General features: G+C 39.1%; 2 protein-coding genes across 2 annotated transcripts in view; one reads left to right on the forward strand and one right to left on the reverse strand.

The window, feature by feature from the left end:
- Positions 1-426: 426 nt before the first annotated feature.
- On the reverse strand, positions 427-5,116 carry LOC132972118 (protein ANKUB1-like). The gene is made up of 6 exons (XM_061035004.1): positions 4,906-5,116; positions 4,402-4,545; positions 2,904-3,120; positions 2,461-2,575; positions 1,474-2,385; positions 427-1,009 (listed from the first exon to the last, which is right to left on the reverse strand). Exons 1-6 carry the CDS (start codon positions 4,993-4,995, stop codon positions 928-930), a joined length of 1,560 nt encoding a protein of 519 aa, XP_060890987.1. The 5' UTR covers positions 4,996-5,116; the 3' UTR covers positions 427-927.
- Positions 5,117-6,063: 947 nt separating this feature from the next.
- Positions 6,064-19,870, forward strand: part of rnf13 (ring finger protein 13) — a 38,291-nt gene continuing 24,484 nt past the window's right edge. Inside the window, exons 1-4 of the mRNA XM_061033714.1 lie at positions 6,064-6,299; positions 9,386-9,638; positions 9,907-9,987; positions 19,658-19,780. Of these exons, the coding sequence (XP_060889697.1) occupies positions 9,525-9,638; positions 9,907-9,987; positions 19,658-19,780 (318 nt within the window). The 5' untranslated portion in view covers positions 6,064-6,299; positions 9,386-9,524. The remainder of the gene's footprint in view (positions 6,300-9,385; positions 9,639-9,906; positions 9,988-19,657; positions 19,781-19,870) is intronic.

Here is a 19,870-nt window from a genome sequence, read left to right on the forward strand (position 1 = left end):
ATTCAAAATTATTTATACATGATTTGGTTGACAATTCACAATCAAATCACTCATTTGAATAAAATTCTCAACCACTGAGCTTTGAATAATGCTTTTTTTTTTCAATTTTTTTTTTCAATTTTTAAAATACCCTTACTTTTAATTACCTGACTATTTACATATCTAAAAAAATGTAAATGATATAATTATAGTTTTATTAGCAGGCTACACAAAGCAAGCCACCTTTAAGACCAACTCTTTTCTTTGATCTTCATCTTCATGTTAAGTTCGCAGCAAAGCTGTACTCCGAAACATATAGTGAGCATTATAATATAGGCTATAAGGCATGCAGTAGGCTATGTAAGTGCTATTTAGTCATGTATTTGGCCAAGGCCAAACAATTTAACTGCAGGTGAAATGGTGACAGGTATCTCCAATTCTATTTTTTAGCAATTTATTTTCCAACCATCAGCAACAGTAGCTGTAGATGTGAAAACACAAATCATCATAGGTTAACTTGCATGTGCTCACAGCAACTTCCCAAGAAAGTACAAATTAAATAATATAAGTTTGTCCTTTAACTGGTCCAACTCTTTCTAAATGTAAAATGCCATCTCCGTGATAAAGCTTTACATAAAACACTACCATACAATACAAGTCTAGTCATTATTTGGACTTTTGTCAACATTTAATTGTGACTATGAATCCCTAAACTTCATGTATGCATTAAAGAAAATAAATCTTTTTCTGTATCCATTTTGTCTTTCAATTTCTCTTTCTTTTGAAAGCATCTGAAGGGAAATTTTGAAATGAAGATAAATGTTTATTCCACAATATGCCTGAGATAAACTTCTCAGTTGTCAATCTGAAGGATTCTTCATTGTCTGTCCTTTAGTCATCCAACTGGAGATCTGGAAGTATACTATGGCAAAAAAAAATCCTTGCGAATCATTCCATGGTGTGGGCTCGCTTCCTGATCAAGGTCCGTGCTATTTTCAGCTGCTTCAACCAAGGTTTCTCTGTGAATGTACTAGAAGAGAAACATGCATTAGACACTTTCAAGTGGAGCTGTAATATTTTCAAATTACTATTATTCTGTGTTTTTGTTATGATAGTACTGTGTTTTTAATGACACCACTGTCAAAAAATGACACAATCCAAAGCTTAGGTTTACGTCAGTAATTAAGTTATTTCGATATTCCAAAGCAGACCATTTAGCAAAAAGTATGAAGTGCAGGGGTCAACCTTAAGCCCCTACAGACACCTTCACATGAACAAGTTACCACATTCATAAAACATTAATAAAACTAACGTCTTTAACAATAGTATAGAATGAACTAGTAACAGACAGAAATATGGACTAAAAATCATGTTTGGTGTTGATAATTTCACTACAAATAAAAGAGATTTTGCCATAACGAACTATAACTATCCTTTGCCTTATCAGATGTGTTATTATTGCACTAATTAATGTTGTGTACAAAGCAGAGAGACCTGGCTGTAGTCAAGCAGTACATGGCATTTTCTCTTGGTGTTCGACAACAGCGGTGAGCGAGGGACTCCAGAGACACAGGTGCAATACGTGAAGATTTAGGCGATACATCAACACACCCCGGCCTGGTAACATTTTTTCTGGTGATTGGCGGGAGAGAAAACTTCCCCTTGTTGGAGCAGCTGTCTTCCTCCAACTGGCCATCCTTTCTTCTGTTTAAGTCTTGTTGCCACTTTTTCTGCATCTCTATGAAGTCTGCAGGGTTCACAGGCTGCAGGCTTGGTAGTGGTGCTCTTCTAAATATGAGGTCTGAAATTGAACACAAGTTGCTATTTGGAGTTAAGGGCTGCAAAGCTTTGGCCTTAATCCCTCTACTTAGTTTTGTCATAGATTTTCGGGATTTGGAGGACATATTTGGATGGCTGAAACCATCTACCAGTTCCTTATCCTCCACCCTGGCTTTAAAGGCAGCACTGGTGTATTGGCCTTTATTAGAAGCTGCCCTTTTCTGCCCAAAACTCATCCAACGTTTTACTTGGAGGTACAAACGCATGGGCAGGGAGATGTTTGACAGCGATACTACTGAGTACACCTTGTTGGCCAAGTAGCGCACACAATCTCTGTCCCCCTGCTGAAGAGCAACTTTCAACGGGTCCTGTCCTTCAGGGTCCCTACAAGCCAAGTTCAGAGGGTTCTTGTTGATGAAGAGTTTGAGGATGAGGAGCTGACTGCTCTCTGCAGCAACGTGGATGGGACACTTTCCGTTGTCTCTGTGGGAGGTTTGGTGGCACCACATGCGGTATGGATGGACCCCTACTGGTTCCTCAGCATGCACCCCCCTCTCTAGCAGCCAGCCTGCCATATCCAGATGTCCGAAAGAGGAAGCGATGTAAAGGGCAACCTGCAGCTGAAACCTGGAGACACAAAGAACAATCCTCATGGATTAGCTGCAACACTTCTGTCTTTTATTCATGCAGAACATTTCTGACCTCATCACTGGTTTCTTCTCTGATAGGTGGCTTTGCACTGTCAGTCTGTGACCCATGAGGCAACCCTGAAGGAACTCCACCCACCCATCCCATGTGTCCAAACGGAGAGTCGCTCCTTAGATTAAAAAAAAAAAGGCACAGAATTCAAACAAATCAAATTAAAACAGTAAAATTCCAAACTGTTTGTATGCTTTGGAGAGGGGACACTTAAAGTTGACTTGAAAGTAACCACAGGTAGCTTTATCAGAGCTTTAGCTTCAGAAAGTCAAACTCTTCCAAATCTGTTGAGTGACAAGAGCCAATAAAGAACTACTGTAAGTCTCTCTATAATTATCTATTAAAAAAACACACTGAATCGTTTTAAAAGCTTCCAAACTACTCACAAATACGTTTCACAATTTACAGCATTCACATTAACAGATGAAAGAGAAAGCAGGCCATACCCACTTCAATGGCATAGTCTTGCAGTTGGTTGCAGTCATAGAGCTGCAGACCAGCAGGTGTGCTCAGTCTGAAGGTGCTGACAGGGAGGCCACTTTGCTTGGACACCACACTCTTTAATCCAGCAACAGACATTTGAAGAAGAGCATTGCTTCCCATAATTAGGAAGGTTTTCCCGGTCACGGCATTGAACACACGCATCAAAGGTCTTTGTTCACTCTGAAAAAATAGGTAGAAGGGTACAATGGCCCTGCAGTTAAAAGTTGTAATCACTGTAGTCACAAAAGGGAAGGACTTCCTGTGAGTAATTTGAAAATGAAACCCCTTTACATCTGCTAAAACTGCTCAAATTTAAATGTGGACTATAATCAATTTTACATTTTTACTTTCAACTTCCCATTGAACTGTTTTGAACTCTTGTGATAGGATAAAACATATTCCTTGACCACCAAGTACCAACCTTTACCTCTTGACACAACACAAAAAGAATGCAACAGAAAGGGCAAAGGGTTTTCTGCCACTTAGTGGATACAACTTTGAACCATAATTAAAAGTTTATTGCTGCTTAATGTCAAGTTAAAGATTAACATAGACAATATACATGTTAAAATTGTCAAGAAAATCTTGCAGAGCGAAGTATAGATCTAAAGCAAAAGCACACCGTACATGCGAAGGACTTCAACAAATACGTTAATATAAGTCTACATTTTAACCATTAGCCTAGTTATCCATTAAAGTGGGAAAAACACACATCACTCAAACAAAACAAAAGATGTGAAATGTCAGAGCACAGTGACGCAAACCAGGCATTCAAAGGTCTTGTGGGTGAAATTGGACTGACACACTCAGAGGTCTGTTGAAAACAACTATTTTTATGAGAGGATGTTAAATGGTGACAAAGGCTGAAAAGGGACACACACACAAAAGCACACACACACAAACTTGCTTTCCAATGTCAACTTTTACTAACAGTTGCCCTGGTGACAATTCAGCAATGTATCCCAAACAAAAAAAACTGAATAATGGGGACAGACTAAAGATCTCAGATAGCCATGAACTCATTTGCCTCTGAGCTGACACATGCATGGGAACATCTTGTTCTGTGGCAAAACACCTGCATTTGTTATAAAATGAATTCCATATGAAGATGTCTTTGAAGAAAAATATTACCAAGTGATGAATATGTATGCAGTATACTTATTTTAGAAGCACAAAATTAAAAGATGAAGAATAACATGTTTTAGAAGTTTATTGTCAGCGTTGTATGTGAATGGACTGCAGCTGCCTCACATTTAGGAAGAATAAAGCTCTCATGACATCAAGAATAAACCCTAATCAAGTGGTGATGAAGATTATACAAATACTTAAAAATTTGAAAGGTACAACTTCACTGCAATTACTAGTAGAGGCAAATAACTTTTTGAAGAAAGTAAAATAATCGCTTCACCATCCTCTCCCGAAACAGCTATGAATCTCTAAACCCTTAAAATAATTGTATACCTTTATCAGACATTGGATGACACTGCCACTTCTGATCCCCACGTCGCACAGAGCCCATGCGTCCTGCAGCGCTGCACCACCATAACTCAGCTCCAGGTACTGCCGGCTCTGTTTGTCGTCAGAGAAGTGCACAAGAAAATGTTCCTACAGAGAAGGACAGAGAGGACATTTAGGGTGAGCTTTGCTAGAATTTTGACTAAGAAATCAAACAGATCACTTAGACCATGTTCAGTGTCTGCTTTCCCAAGTAAGCTGGATACCATGACATTAAAGATAACTCATGACAGTCTAGTGTAAGGGTTATTTTTTACTGCATGCACGAACAATAAAATGTCAAATTGCACAGTGCTAATGCATACACCACAAACATGTAATTAACCATTCAATTTCCCTCTACAAAAACATCCAAATTATTCAGTAGATTTCCAAAATGCCATCAGAACTTAACTCAAGAAATTAAGGTAACAGTGGTGGTGATTTACTAATGCTGAATTTTTTTGTCACCTTAACCATCTGCTTCATTGCCCCCACAGTCTGATCTGCATGGACATCAAAAGTTTCACAGGAGCCTTCGAAGCTGATCACGACTCTCATGGTCAGGACATCCGTCCTCCGTCAGTTTGGCTTCTTTGTGGTGCTCTGGTCATAGCGAGAAGTGTGTGTGGTAAGTTTTTGAAGGAAAGTCATTGTGGGGAGGGGTCAGGAGTTGGATAGGGAGGGTTTGGGAAGACCAATAAAACTGCAAAGTGGTAGAACAAGTCACTAAAAGCCACAGTTTTTTCATCTGAATTGTCTGAAAGCTGACCAACAAGATTAATCTTCATTTTCCGTTTGGTATGTATGGTTTTTTTTTTTAAGTTATTGAGTTCCATAATGACAATGTTTTATTAATATGTTGTAGGATTTTAACACCCCACAGGGATAAAGTGAATCTTTCAAGTAATGTAAAATAGAAATGATGAAAAGGGTGACACATATTTGAATTGTTTTAAAAAACAAAAAGCATTAAAAATAAGTATTAACCCCATCTAGAAGGGTCATGCCTACATTATAAACATGTTAGTTTATTTTTTTCCCTTCTGAATCAAATATATAGGTATACCTTAGGCGGTTTAGTCATTTATAATATGCTTAACATATAGTAGTGGTGTCAAGTCCAGGTGTTTATACTACATTAGTTAGCTTCAATAACAAACACACAACAATGAATTATGGGTTTTACGTTTCTATTGTAATTAAAAGTTTATTTTTCAATTCCTTCTTTTTCAATATTTTAAGGCTGAAGAGGCAATTAACCCAGATCATCCACGAGAAGATGCAGCTCATCTACTACAGAGGGTGCTATTGATTCAAAATTGTTAACTGTTGCCAAGACATTTCTGAGAGGGGAGTAGGTTATTAAACATACATAATGCTTATTACTGAATTTATACTTTTTACACTTAAGACATTTTAAATATGCTACTTCACTGCTGTTTAATGTCATGATACACACACCCAGCTAAAAAAAGAGCTATGTGGGCTGACTAGGCTGTTCATGCGACTGTAAAAGGCAGTAAATGGATGTTTCGTCACGTGGATATGTTTACGTCTGGGATCACTTCCGGGATAGAATGATTGGCAGAATGTTTCACCCAATGACAACCCGAGCGTGAAGCGGCGCATGTGGCGGAAGTTTGCGCCCTCACGTGAAAGAAGAAGAAGCAGCTAGCGGAGAGGATTAAACTGAAAACGTTTATATTCATACTTTCGGACCTGCCATTCAAATGGGATGAGGTCTATCAACAAATACGCATAGTTGTGCTTGTTCGTTGGCACGACGCGTGGCAGAGAAGAGCAATGTCCCTGCCAGCAGCTGAGTCCGTGGACAAGATAAAAACCTCCAGGCAGACATAAAGGTAAACACCCACGACAAGCCGTCAAGCTATCTATGTTAGCATCATGCTAACACGGGTACAGGACGACCTGTTTTTGTAGATAGCTGAACACATTTTGAGGTGTCCATACAAGACCAACAATGTATTATCGCATTTATTAACTATGCCATAGAAACACAAAACTGACGTGAATTCATTGACATTATCGCGACTCGCTGTATTTGCAAAGATAATGTTTCATGTGTAAACCGCAACCCAGGAGTAGTATCTGATATTCAGGGTAATAAAGAACAACACAATGTAATAATTATCAGCTTTTGGCAGCATGTTTTCTCATTTTGTATTTTCAACCTTTAATCACACGGACTTTTTGTGTTTTTTTGTGTTATTCTTATTGAAATGTGACTGTTGTCATTTGATGTTTAGCTCATCTGTTCACTGTGTGTCATGAGTGATGTTGCTTTCACTTCCTCCACACTGTAAGTTTTAGTTACATTCATAACCCTAACCCATGTAATAATAGCTTATGAAGTTACAATTTGAGTCATTTAAAAAGCCTACAACTGCATTATGAAGACTTTTTTTTGGCATCCAACATTTATTTTCATTTTTATTTTACCTTTATTTTACCAGGCAGAATTGCTTGAGATCAAATGAGGCCTGGCCAACATCAAATAATGCTACAACAATGTTACAATTCACTTAGCAGAGACGCTTTTATCCAAAGCGGCGTACATCAGAGAGTAATCCATTCGTACACCGCCACCGAAGCAGCGGGAGCAATTCAGGGTTAAGTGTCTTGCCCCAAGGATACATCGGACATGTTGCTCAGCTGGGGATCAAACCCTCGACCTTCCAGTTGAGAGGCGACGACTCTACCAACTGAGCCACAGCCGTCCCCGGCATGGATACTTGTTGTGGATAAACACAAGGCTTTATAATGATTTATGTAGGACAAGTCAGATATACAGTGACACAGTAAAGGAGAGAAGACATAAAGGGAAAACATTTCTGTTTTTTATCAGTGTGATAAACTCCCTTTTAAAGCAGATTTATTTTGGGGCTTTTTGTGCCTTTAATGGAGAGCTAGGACAGTGGATAGAGTCGGAAATCAGGGAGAGAGAGAGTGGGGAACGACATGCGGGAAAGAGGCCACAGGTGGGATGTGAACCCGGGCCGCCCCGCTTGAGACGAGAGCCTCCATACATGGGGCGCGTGCACTAATGGATGGATTGAGTGAATTTTCATAGGTGTCAAAGTGTGGATATTTGGATGACATTGTCGTAGATATCGTATTACATTTTTCCCATACTTTCTCTATTCTCACCTCATTGGTATTTCATATGCGGGTGTACTTAAACTGGGGGACACACCTTTCTCTCCAAAGTCTCTCTGTATGTTTTTCATCTTGACTGGAGAGATTTTACTGCCCTAGCAGTTCGATGTACTGGATTTTCTCAGTATGTCAGTAGCAACAGCAGCATTAGTAGGACAGCAGGGATGGTAAGTTACATAACAAATCCCTCTCATTTTACACAGAAGTGATTAAGGCTTAGAATTGAACCTCTCTACTACTAAAGCATTGTGCGAATTGGAACACTTGGATCGGTGCGATTTCATGGAAGGATCAAGGATTGCTTGTTATTAGCTGAGGGACACATCAGTGCTCCTGGAGGATTTGGGCATATTATTGATGATACTTTCCTGTAAATTTGATTAAAAAAAAGTATTTGGATGGGACAAGTTAGTTTCAAAACATATGGTTAGTTTAGTCGCAGCTTTAGTGCGACAGTAAGGGTGTTAGAAGCTACCTTTAGATGATGCATTTGCTTTAAAATAAATGTTCTGATTTTTTTAAATAAATGGGGTCAGGTGCTATGACAGCTGCCCCCATTCCCGTCTGTTAGAAGCCAATGCTGCACAATAGGTAAATTCCACTTATATAAAGCAGGCAAATGTTGTTGAGGTACAAAGATCTCTGGGAGTTTTCTCATGACCAGAAGATCCAGGTCTGCCTCACAGACGTGTATTGATTTCACAACAACTCTGTGTTCTCTTCAGACCATACTTCCATAAATGCGAGAGGAAGAGGCTTGTGGTACAAAGCCTTGCAGGACCTTTGCTGTTACTTTCTCCTGACCTGATCACATCCTACTCTACACTTTGAGCTTTCACTCATTGTGATGTTATGTAAGGTCTCAAACTCGCATAGGTTGAAAATCATAACAGACATGAGCAGGAAGCCTTCAGAGAGTCATGAAGCTGAGCCAAGGGACTGACTTACAGTATATTAAACAGAAAGGACACTTATCCTAAAGTCCTTTTCATTGCTTTTTCTATGGTCTTCCAACATTGCCTTATCAGGATATTTTTTTTTAAGAAACAGCGAGGACAACACTTTTCAGGAAGTCTGTGAAACAAATCAGATAAGAACAGTGAAGATGACAGGTGGCCGTCATTCAAACTTGATGTCTCTAAGCTTCACCTGACAAATTGTTGGACATATGCCGCCAAGATGGTCAGTTAAACTTTGACACTGGTTCAGAAGATTGAATTGAGGAAGGACAGTCATGGCCCTTGTGTTCACCAAATGTGTTTAGCAATCTTGGATTCTCCCAAATTCCACATCACATGGATCCCCAGTGTGTGAAGCATATGGCCAGAGATAATGAAAAGGCCAGATGCTGGATGGGAATAGATAGACCACAGACTACTTGGAAAGTGCACGGCTTTAGCCAAATACCCTGAAAATAGCATGAAACGGTAAAATTGCATTCACAGATGAATTCTTTCACCATTGACAGCATAGCACGTGTGTATGAGCTGCCTTGATGTGGCCTACATTGACCCTGTGCAATTCTCTTATATGCTAACCATTTTTATTTGAGGAAAAGTGCAGTAACTTATTGTAGGGTTTAAAAAGGGTAACCCTGATGTTTGAATTATACGAGGGAGAGGAAGCTGCTACTGATACAAGCACGTGTTCAAGGGCTTACTGGACACTTTCATTTTAATTCACATATGTCTATAAAGTAAATACAACCCTATTGTATCATTGTATTTGAATAAAGGCCTAACATATACACAAACTTGGTGTCTCTTTATAGGTGTGACCACAGCAGGCGGTGTGTAGGGGTTCAGACGCAGGCCAGTGTGCCTGGTTATTTGGGTGTGCGTGTGTGTTTATGGTTGTGTATGTGTATGAGTGAGTGGCATAGCAGCAGTGGGTTGTAACGTGATGCCAAGATGCTGCTGTCCCTGGGAATGCTGATGTTGTCGGCCACACAGATTTACACCATCTTCACCGTTCAGCTCTTCGCCTTCCTCAACCTGCTGCCTGTGGAGGCTGACATCGCTGCTGTGAGTAGATCTTTATACTTAATACTTTCAGTGTAATGCCATTTAACACTGTATGCTGTTCTGTTTGCAAGCTGGTTAGCAACAGTAATGTGACAGGTATCTTAGGTGTCTGTTTTGTGTCTTTCTTGTCACCAGCTAGTGAAGCTTCATGCTGAGAATAATGAGTTTTCTAACATGAAGAATTAAAAGGCCCTATTTTTAAGTTGGGTGATACATGAGTTTCCATTAAATATCTTCAACGTATTTTTTTTTTTCTTCTATCTTTCAGTACTCTTTTGACAACAAAACAGAAAACTTTGATGACCTTCCTGCACGGTTTGGCTATCGGCTACCTGGCGACGGACTGAAGGTGAGTGCAGAAGAGTGTGTGAGCTTATTTCTTAATTTTATAGCAAGCACATTTTTTTATCATCTCTGATTCTTAAGCATGTTTAGTTTTCCCCTTTATAGCTCCGCTGACTCAAAGTTTAACCATAAACACATAAAAAAGAAATTAAGAGGAAGGAGTTATGGGTAGTTTTGTTTTTTGATGAAGTGATCACATACTCCCAGAAGTGCGCAAAACCTTTCCTCTTTATAGCTAAGTATAAAACTGCACAACAATATGCATGATGGGGCACTGGTGGCGCAGTGGTTAGGGCGCGCGCCCCACGTATGGAGGCTGTAGTCTCAAGCGGAGCGGCCCGGGTTCGAGCTCGGCCTGTGGCTCCTCTCCCGCATGTCATTCCCCACTCTCTCCCCCTGGTTTCCGACTCTATCCACTGTCCTATCTCTCAATTAAAGGCACAAAAAGCCCAAAAATAAATATAACAACAATATGCATGATGCTTAAAATGCATATCTGATCTTTTTATGAATATTATTTTGAGGCTTTTCTTTGTGTGTACTCATTTAAAGCAACTTACTCGACCTGTATGTAGAGCACAAAAAGGGAGCGTCCCTACACACACTGGAAACAAAAAAGTGTGTAACTTATAGATGTCGGTTAAGATTGATTGACATCCGTAACATTTGTGTAAAGAGCGATAAAATGGTTTTCACAACAGCATAAATGATAATATAAGCGTTACAAAGTAGAAGCAGATCGTAGAAGTAACACAAAAGCTTTAAACTGGGGTTGAACTTTAATTAAGCTGAATCAAAGTTTAATTACATGTTATGAAACGGCTCCCAAACAGCCCTGTGAAGAGGATTGTTATAATAATGTGTTGCTGTTGCTGTTGTTGTTGGGATGAGGTTGTATGCCATCCCCAGCAACCCGCTCACTGGTTGATCCACAAACAGAAGGCATGATTCATGTCTGCTATGTAAGCTGGGCATTGTGGCATTTCTCACAGTCAAGAGCTCACTTGTTGTTGTCCAAAGGGCTTTGGGGGCTGAAAGGCAGACTGACTGATGGAAGAATACTCTGTGTCTTGTTTTGTGTAACTCTGCAGGTTATGTACTGTGTATTTGGACATTCATAATTGCTGCCACGACTTACTCTAATGGAAGGATGTCACGTTTAGCATGATTACACCACTGTGGAAGACCGACGGTATCATTTTGGCTTCATCACATGAGTTGTGATCCAATGCTGTATTTTAGGAATTGAGGCTCATGTTGAGATCATTGTTAGCATCAGCACTTGGAACAAAAACCTTGGATGGTTCTTACTCCAGTTATGCTGCCTGGGAAGTGGAAACAGTGGGAACTCCACTTACATGAATAATACAACACCAGAAAGATTCTGATTCTTATAGAATGCCTGAAAGTGCAACTATTAAAGGAGCTTGGCCAGTAAACACTTGATCAGATTACTTAGGCTACAGGCACGGGTTTCCCTATCATATAGAGTTGTAGCAAACACTAAGGGAAAATTCCCTACTCTCTACAGTTTCTGTTATGTGGGAGGTGTCTGTTAACTGCTGATCTGCTAAAATATATGGAGATAAAAGAAAATATTCTCAGTCACAACCCTAGTTCATTTCATGTATTTATTCCTTATTATTACAGTTTTAATGGATATGTCACCTATGTCCAGGCATACAGCGGGGATTATGGCACACATTCATGCTGCTCCATGTGTGTTGTATCATATTAGTCTTATGTCAGATTCTGTGCTATGAAAACAGAGAAAAAAGGCTCACCCTCAAGCTCTGCTGATCAACCTTTGTTGTGAATGTAATGGTGTCTAATATTTCACCTCTGCTTTCCTGCTGCCTTCTAGGTGAGAGGGCCATGTAGACATGCTGCTCCAGTCTCTGAGGTCTAAACTCAGTCTTTCCATTTCCAAGTTACCCTCCTCTGCCTCTGTCTGAGTCTCAAACGGGAGTTTTTTTTTTCATTTCGGCAAGCTTTTACAGACAACATATGTGATTTATAGCAGCACTTTGCAAGATTTAAGCCTAAGAATAATTCCACATTATCACAGCTGAGCTGTATAGAAATGAATTTCCCATTTTCTTTACTGGACTAGCTAAAGATCCTCCTAATCTGAGAGCAGTGATAATACGCCTGGCTTCTGTCACTGTAATAAATTCACAAAAAATGTTCAATAAAGAAAGAGGTCAGCCTTACAAAAACTCATGTATATGTCATGCAGCCTGTAGGGCTATGACATATTTCTTGAACACTGATTAGACAGAGCCCTTTTTCAGAACACGAGGCAAACTGAACTGCCTCCTTTGTTGAAACCTTCAATTAAGAAAAACAAGAATGTTGCTGTTATGTTTTTTTTGCGTGGCAACCACCTGTCCTTTGCCTTATCTGATTCTGCTTTAGAGTAAATAGCGTCAGGCGGTTTTCTGCTTTGAGTTCAAGTTTTTCATGTTGAGGGGTTCAAAGCCCTTCTGCATAAACACCAGGAGCCTAGGCACAAAAGGCTAATTGCATATAGAGTGAGCCTTGAAAAATAAGCCTTTCATTGCAAAACACAAAACACAGCCTAAACTGATTTCAGATTTTTTTTGTAAATAATGTTTGTACAGTGAAAGAAAATGTGTTAACTTTTGTATTTATTAGAGATAAAACTGACTTCAAATATTGAAGCCTTGAAGGGCTGCAGCTGTTTCTCCATGCCGGGGGAAATCCCTGGCATCACAAGGCAGCACAAGCCAAATAAAAAAAGTCTCCGGAGGGTTCCCCTCAGCTATTAAGGTTTCAAACAAAACCTCTCCTGTTTCCACTAATACAACCAAGCTTTTTTTGTACTTTAAAAGTAAAACACCAATGTGACGAAATGAAAAAACATACGTAAAGCATACTATACAAACAACAAAAACAAACAAAAAAACAAACCAACCAAGCTTTTTACATTACAAGAATAGAAGACCTCAAAATCCTTCACTTCTGACATCATGAAGTGTATTATTAAAGCTCCTTGTCATGATTGGAGAAAAGTCTAGACAAATTAAAAAGTGGTTACTGAACAACCTCTTAAGGGTAATTGAATGTTTCAAGATGCTATTTATTTCTTGACAAAATCAGAAACCTTGAAATAGTGTTATTAAATTGTGGTGAACAGTCTTGCGAGTCAGGTCCCCTGTTTGGTGGTGACATATAGTTTAATCTGTCCCTAAAATCCTGTTTCTTATTTTATTCAAATATAAATTTGCAAATAATCGAAACCAATCTTAAATATGTGTTCCCTTTTCTCAGCAGATTCCATGCACACCACTTGGCATGGTACTTCTATTTTTGTACCCGCTTTCATTTCCCCTTTTATAAACTTGTCTGTAGACACATTCTCATCCTGGGGCTTCTACTGTTTAACATCTACATGCTCCCACTGGCTCAGATAAGAAAACAACAAAATAAGTTACCATAACAACGCAGATAATGTCACCATGGCCCTACACAAGCTCTATAGGTAAATGCATTCAATAGATCTGCGAGTTGAACTGTCATAATTTTTTTTAGTTAAACATGAGAAAACTAAGGTAGTTATTTTTGCACTGTAACTTCTACTCATCTTTCTATTACTGTCTCGTTTTAATTTAGCTTCAGTTTTTTCTTTTATCTTGTCTTTTTTTTTAAATTACTTGTTTTTATGAATGTGTTTCTCCGGTCTTTGTCCTAACTTTCATGTTTTTGTGAAGCGCTTTGGATCGCAGGGTTGCTGAATTGTGCTATATAAATAAACTTGCCTTGAAATCATTAGGAAGGAATTTGATTAAACTTGTCGTGTTTATGGGAGAGGCTCATAAAGAGGGGGCAGGAAACACGCCTTCCCCATATCACATTTTGCTTTGAGTTCATCACACATAAATAGTCTTGAGAACTTTGAGGTGGCGCTTGTATATCAAGCCATTTTATCTGTCTCCGTTTCTGCATTGTTTTCCATTTTTCTCAGACAATCAAACAAGACATGCAGTTTAGTTGAGCTTTTTATTTCCTGCAGTTATGTTGTGATGAAGTCTAAACAAAGTAATGTCAAGTCAAAAGCTGACTTAAACCCTTTTCACACATACAGAAATCTTCTGGAAAAACTCCGGAGGTTTGGCTACCCGGAGGTTCTTTAGGCTATGTGTGAACGCAAACAGCCGCATTTTTCTCGCGGTCTTTACCCAGTGTTTATCCGGCCAGACCCCTAGTATTTTTTCACGGCAAAACACGGCAGCATATACTCCGGAGATTTCAATTTGAGCCAATAGAAAGAGAATGACGTTTATATACAGTGACCAGCTAAAGTGTCTGCCCGCGACCACAACGATCTCCGTACACGTAATTAAACGTCTGCATTATGTTTTCTGTTCGTCAGTATGTTGTTCTCCACTCTTTTGTGGATGTTGTCATTCCATTGGATTACACATAGCATTGATATAAAGGCAAATATTCTCATTATAACGTCATGTAGCGGACTCTGTTGCTTCGGCCGCTACTTCCGCATTGTTCATTTACGTCACGTCTTACCTCAGGAAATCCCCCGACAGGGTAAGTCCCCCGCTGTGAGGAGCATATGTGAACGACTAGGTCGGGAGAATCTCTGGAGAAGTCCTCCTGTAATTATCTAGATATTATCCGGAGTGCATATGTGAAAACAGCTTTACTGTCTTTTTCTATGCGTCACAAAGCAGCCATAACGAGGTCCTCATTAGCACATTGAGGTAGTTCAGTTGTAAGTTGCCAAATGATTTGGAAAAATAAATCTCTGAAAATGCTTGTAATAGGGTCCAAGGGATTCATTTGTCACAAATTCTGTTCCAAAGGGCACAACCTCAGTAAATGACCTTGAAAAAGCCTCCTGAAAATCCTGCAATCCTATTTTAGAGGGAACTTTTCAGGGAACTCAACGGTTACCTCAGTTCATTGCTTTCTTCAGTTCCAGTGCTGTCCAAAAATATTTCTTTGAGGCATTTCTTTTCAAGACTTTGTTGTTGTTCCATCCCTCATACGTGTCCTCTGTTACATACTTTATTGACATGTTAAAGCAAATATATTTTTCAAAACAAAATGCTGGCAAGTACTCAAATAAATGGCAACTGCAAATCCCACGTCCAGGTTTGCTTAGCTTCTTAGGGTAAAAGTGACTCTGGCCCTTTCCGAATTGTCACAGTTCAGTAGGCAGTACGTAATATTCAGTATGGAGTTTCAGTATACTGAACTTTAGTGGTCATTCAGTATGCATTTTTTGGGTCCACCTCAGTATACTGAACATTTCAGTATGGATACTAACTTCCGGGTTTCATGCAGTATGGCTCAGCTGCGTGCTTTCAGGAAATGAATTGTACACAATGCTGTGCGAAATTAAACGTAAAGCATCACGTCACGTGTGCCTCCAAATCAAAACAAACGAGCGTGGATTAATTGTATCAATTTTTAATCTAGAATCCCGACTGAAATCACTACTTTTAATTAACAACAGAAAATATAACAAATATCGGCATTATTATAAAACCCTTCTCCCTCTATTTAAATAATGATTTCACTATTTAAATGCGTCTTTATTTTACTGTCTGTCATTTGTTCTTTCCTTTATGTACTGTATGTTATTTAATCTGCCTTTTACTTGATTTATATTGTTTTTTGTTTACCTGACTGTATGCGCGTTACTCCTCTTGAATAAAGCTAAACAAAAAAAAAAAAAAAAAACGGGTGAATGCGGCCGGTTCGGGAAACGTAAATGACGTCACTTCCATACTGAATGAATCAGAAGAAGTAGGAACAAATATCTGCCTACTGTGTGTGCATACTGAATAGTAGGTACTAACAGTATACAGCACAGATAGTAGGTACTGCCTACTGAAAGATTGAGTATGTAATTCGGATACGGCCCCTGTGTGTCGGTTTGAGAAATCTGTAGCTCCACCCGCTTCCTGTGGTGGTTGCGCTTTATGGCACAGGTTCTCACATGTTTCTTGGCACGTTACAGTCAATCTGAACATCAATGAATCTGACTGGATTCACACAAACTTTAATCTTCTTGCAGGACGCCTTAGTCAGGGTTAAGCCTGTTAATAATTCTTGTGTTTCTCCTTAACTTACTGCAAACAAGCCTAAGATTTATTAGTGATGGGATTAAGTGTGATCAGTGTAGTAATTCACCTAAAGAAATCCCTGGCCTCTCCCTCCCTCTTGAGTTCAGCAACAACCGAGAACAGAGATGATCTTTCTGAGTTTGTTGTCACTCCAGTTCTGTATTAGTGGAGCAAGAGTATAAAACAGGCCCAAATACTGTAAAGATCATTGCTGGTTAACCTCTGGATCTTTAAAAAATCTACTCTAGAAACTTCTTGACAAATATTGAATAGAAAAATCAGTGCCCTCGTGAGACAGCCATCACTTTGCTTTACAGATAAACTTACCTGAACAAAAAGATGACCGAAGAGCAGCAGAGGATGGCTAACTTTAGCAACTGGATTTCATTCTTTCCGCAATTCAACATAAAAATCTTAAAAGATATCTCAGACTAAAGCTCCACCCACAGCTGAATATATAATACTCTGTTAGTACGAATTTTCATGAAATTCATTCATCTTTGTAACTTTGTGAAATGCATTATTCAAGTCGGTCTACCACCTGTTAACACTCCTTTTGGGTGTCTGAAGCTGTAATCTTACGTGGGTGAAGCACCTAAGTAGTAGCAGATCTATATATGGATAGGAGCCAACTATATGTTGTCAGCAACTGTTTACGAGACAGAGAGTCTACATATGATACGTATACAAGTCAGTGTCATGTCATCTTCATTGTTTATGGTGATGCACCCAAATAGAAAGGAATTTGTGGGTTGCACCTTTTTAACAGAATATAAGCAGCACTGTGAACACTGTTACTTTGTCAGCACTTTGTCAGTCAAGTGATTTGTAAGCATGCTTGTTTGATGAAGTTGTCTGACCTCGGCCGATTAAATGGTGTTATAATCTCCAGTCTGTTTCACGATTTCTCCATTGGATTTATATAACAGAAACAACCCCCACCTAACACTATGTGTAGCAGTCTTTTGTCAAATCCACATTTTCCTCATATATCTGAATCATCCTGAAATCATCACGTGCGTAATAAAACTATAAAGGACTTCCCATATATCCTCAATTACTTAGATTGCATTTACAATGCCCAACATGCACTCTGGAGAACAACATACTGAGGCTTTAAAGCAATTAAAAAGAGGTTAAAACAACCATTTACACAATTTGAGCTTAAAATAATGGTGGTTTAAATTGACGAGCCAACGCTCTCACTTCACAACAAAAAGGAGCGAAGGAGGTCAGACAGAAAACTTATCTTTTGTTTATTTTTTTATTTGCCCATCAAAAAAAACAAAAAAAACTGATTGATCTCAAAACTGATTGATCTCAAATTTTCTGCATTGTACATTTGGTGTAAAAGATGATAACCAGTATGCCATTTCTTAAGACACATGGATATTTAAATATACAGAATACAGAGTGAAAAGTTGTAACGCATTGAGTGAATGAATTAAGCTCTAATACCATTTCTACATCACATACTCAGTGAATACGTTGTACTCATTCTGTAATTTTCCAAACTTTGACAACTTTATCCAGGACTAATGCAATACCAGGAAATTAGCTTGGTTAATATTTAATCTATTTTCCCACTGTGTCGTTGTTTCTCAAGTACAATGAATGCACATAAATTTGCACAAGTACGGGGATTATTATACAAAGTATTGCAGCTCACGTTTTGGCTTGAATTCATGCTGGCACATGCAGACAAAAGAACCTAATTTTCACTGAAAAAGGAGCAATACAATATGAAAAATGGTGATATTTGTACCAGATAAAGCCTCTGGTCACATTGCTAAGAGTCTGACAGAGCACTAAGGTGGAATATTAGATGAGGTTTGTGGTTTTTAAGTGATATCCTTGCACAGCATTTCATCTTTCAGTGTACATTTTCAGGATTTCCTCTCCGGCCTCGGTCATTTCCTGTTTTTCATTGTCCGCCCTCTTGGCTGCATTCTGCATTTCTGTCAGGTGTTGTGCTTTTTAAGGTGTTTTTTTTTTTGTGCCCAACAGAGGGCGCTCTTGACTCTTGTTTCAAAGCCATGTGGAGGAATGTGAGGCAATAACACAGTGATGTCATTTAGCAGCTAGGCAGGGAGGAGGCACCCAGAGGTGACTGTGGTGGGTGATTCCTCACGTTTCTGCCCTACCTTTCGTACATCAAGTGTTATTAATGTTGAGCTACAACACTTCATTCCGCCTGCGGTTGTGTCCCGACTGTTGTGTCGTATTGTTACGTTTGTGAGTAGATCTGGTGTGTCACTGCAGTCATTTTCCTTATGTTGCTCAGCTGCTGCTTTTGAGTCACATCAGTGGAGCAGACGGTGAGATACACTCTCAGAGTTTCTCTGAGCTGCTTGGATTGGAGAGAGAGAGAGAGAGAGGAAAGTGGCGGTTAAGTCCCAGAGTCCCTCAGCAGTCCATATTTCCGGTCCAACACCCAGCCTCTGACACACACACACACACATTAGTGTTAGTTACAGTTGCATAAGAGCAGCAGGTATATCACATCAGCTCCCTCCCTCCCATGTCTCTTGTGTATTTTTCTGTCATCATCTCTTTTCCATCGTTCTCCTCCACTCTGCTTCTTTTCTCCTCATCTGTCAGTGTCTACCTCTCTTTGTTTTCACCTTTCTATTTTTGCTCCTACTGATCCTTTTTTCCATTTTTTTTCTCTTTTCGGCTACATTACAGTGGGTGTCTCATTTCGCTCTGCCTCTATATTTGTGTCTTCGTTTTTTTTTTGTTGCTTCATTTGTACATCCGTTTATCACTCTGTCAGCCTCTCTGTCTAACCCTCTCCTCTCACTATCTGCATCGCATCAGTCACTTTGAGAGCTGCTGTTTGGAAACGGAATGAAAGACATAAAGCTGCAGAAGAGATTGGAAATACAACTGTTAAGAGTTTTATCAGAACAAAGTGAGACCATGATAAACTGAAAATGCAGGTCTTTATGACCATTTAAATAATATACGTTTTATATATCAGCATTGTTCTTCATTCTAGTTGAAAGGTTCTGTTTTATTCATCATTCATCACAATTTTTACCTGAACCTAAACTGCTTCTCCACGTCTTGATTTTTTTCCTTGTTTGTTTTCATTAGTGTTTGAAATTGATGTTGTTAAACTGGGAGCTCAATGATGATGGAGCTTAACAGTGTGCAGGCTTGTTAAAGAGGTCTTTAAAATCTGACAAACAATATAATCTTTTGGAAATGACAAGATTATACTTTATAAAAGTTTTCATTGCTGATGACTTATTATGTAGCTATGAATCCTTTCTGTGATGTATTGGGATTTTCAATGTAATTTTCTGCTTTCATTATTAAACATAATGAAAACGGGAAAAAAAGAACAGATCTAAAGAACAGTTTGAATACAAAAACAAATGAAAGTTAAAAAAAAAAAAAATTCAAACTAAAAGACTCCTTTGCATACATACAAGATGTTATTCTTGACACCTCATTGAATGTTTGGCTCAGATGAATGACATTTGCTTAGACTTTGTTGTAAGTCACTCGTGTGTTTCTCTCACCATGTCACAACTTATGATCTCATCCCTGCAGGGCTTCCTGATTGGAGCACGGCCAGAAAATGCGTGCGAGCCCATTGAGCCCCCTCCGAGGGATAACTTGACGGGAGCGTTCATCGTCCTCATAAAACGCTTCGACTGCAACTTTGACATCAAGGTACAGTGTTCACACCGCTCGCTGTGTATGTGTGCTGGTACTGCTGGGGATGAAAGAAGACCACAGCCTGAGTCAACACCAATCATCTCT

The sequence above is a fragment of the Labrus mixtus genome, chromosome 3, assembly GCF_963584025.1.
Source record: "Labrus mixtus chromosome 3, fLabMix1.1, whole genome shotgun sequence".
Taxonomy (NCBI): Eukaryota; Metazoa; Chordata; class Actinopteri; order Labriformes; family Labridae; genus Labrus; species Labrus mixtus.

Bases quoted from the DNA above. Each gene is read 5' to 3' on its own strand.
- LOC132972118 (XM_061035004.1), bottom strand. From the start codon at position 4,995: ATGAGAGTCGTGATCAGCTTCGAAGGCTCCTGTGAAACTTTTGATGTC. The intron at 4,546-4,905 runs GTGACAAAAAAA...CCTTCTCTGTAG, and splicing joins CAATGAAGCAGATGGTTAAG to GAACATTTTCTTGTGCACTT. The intron at 1,010-1,473 runs GTCTCTCTGCTT...TTTCTCTTCTAG, and splicing joins TACTGCTTGACTACAGCCAG to TACATTCACAGAGAAACCTT.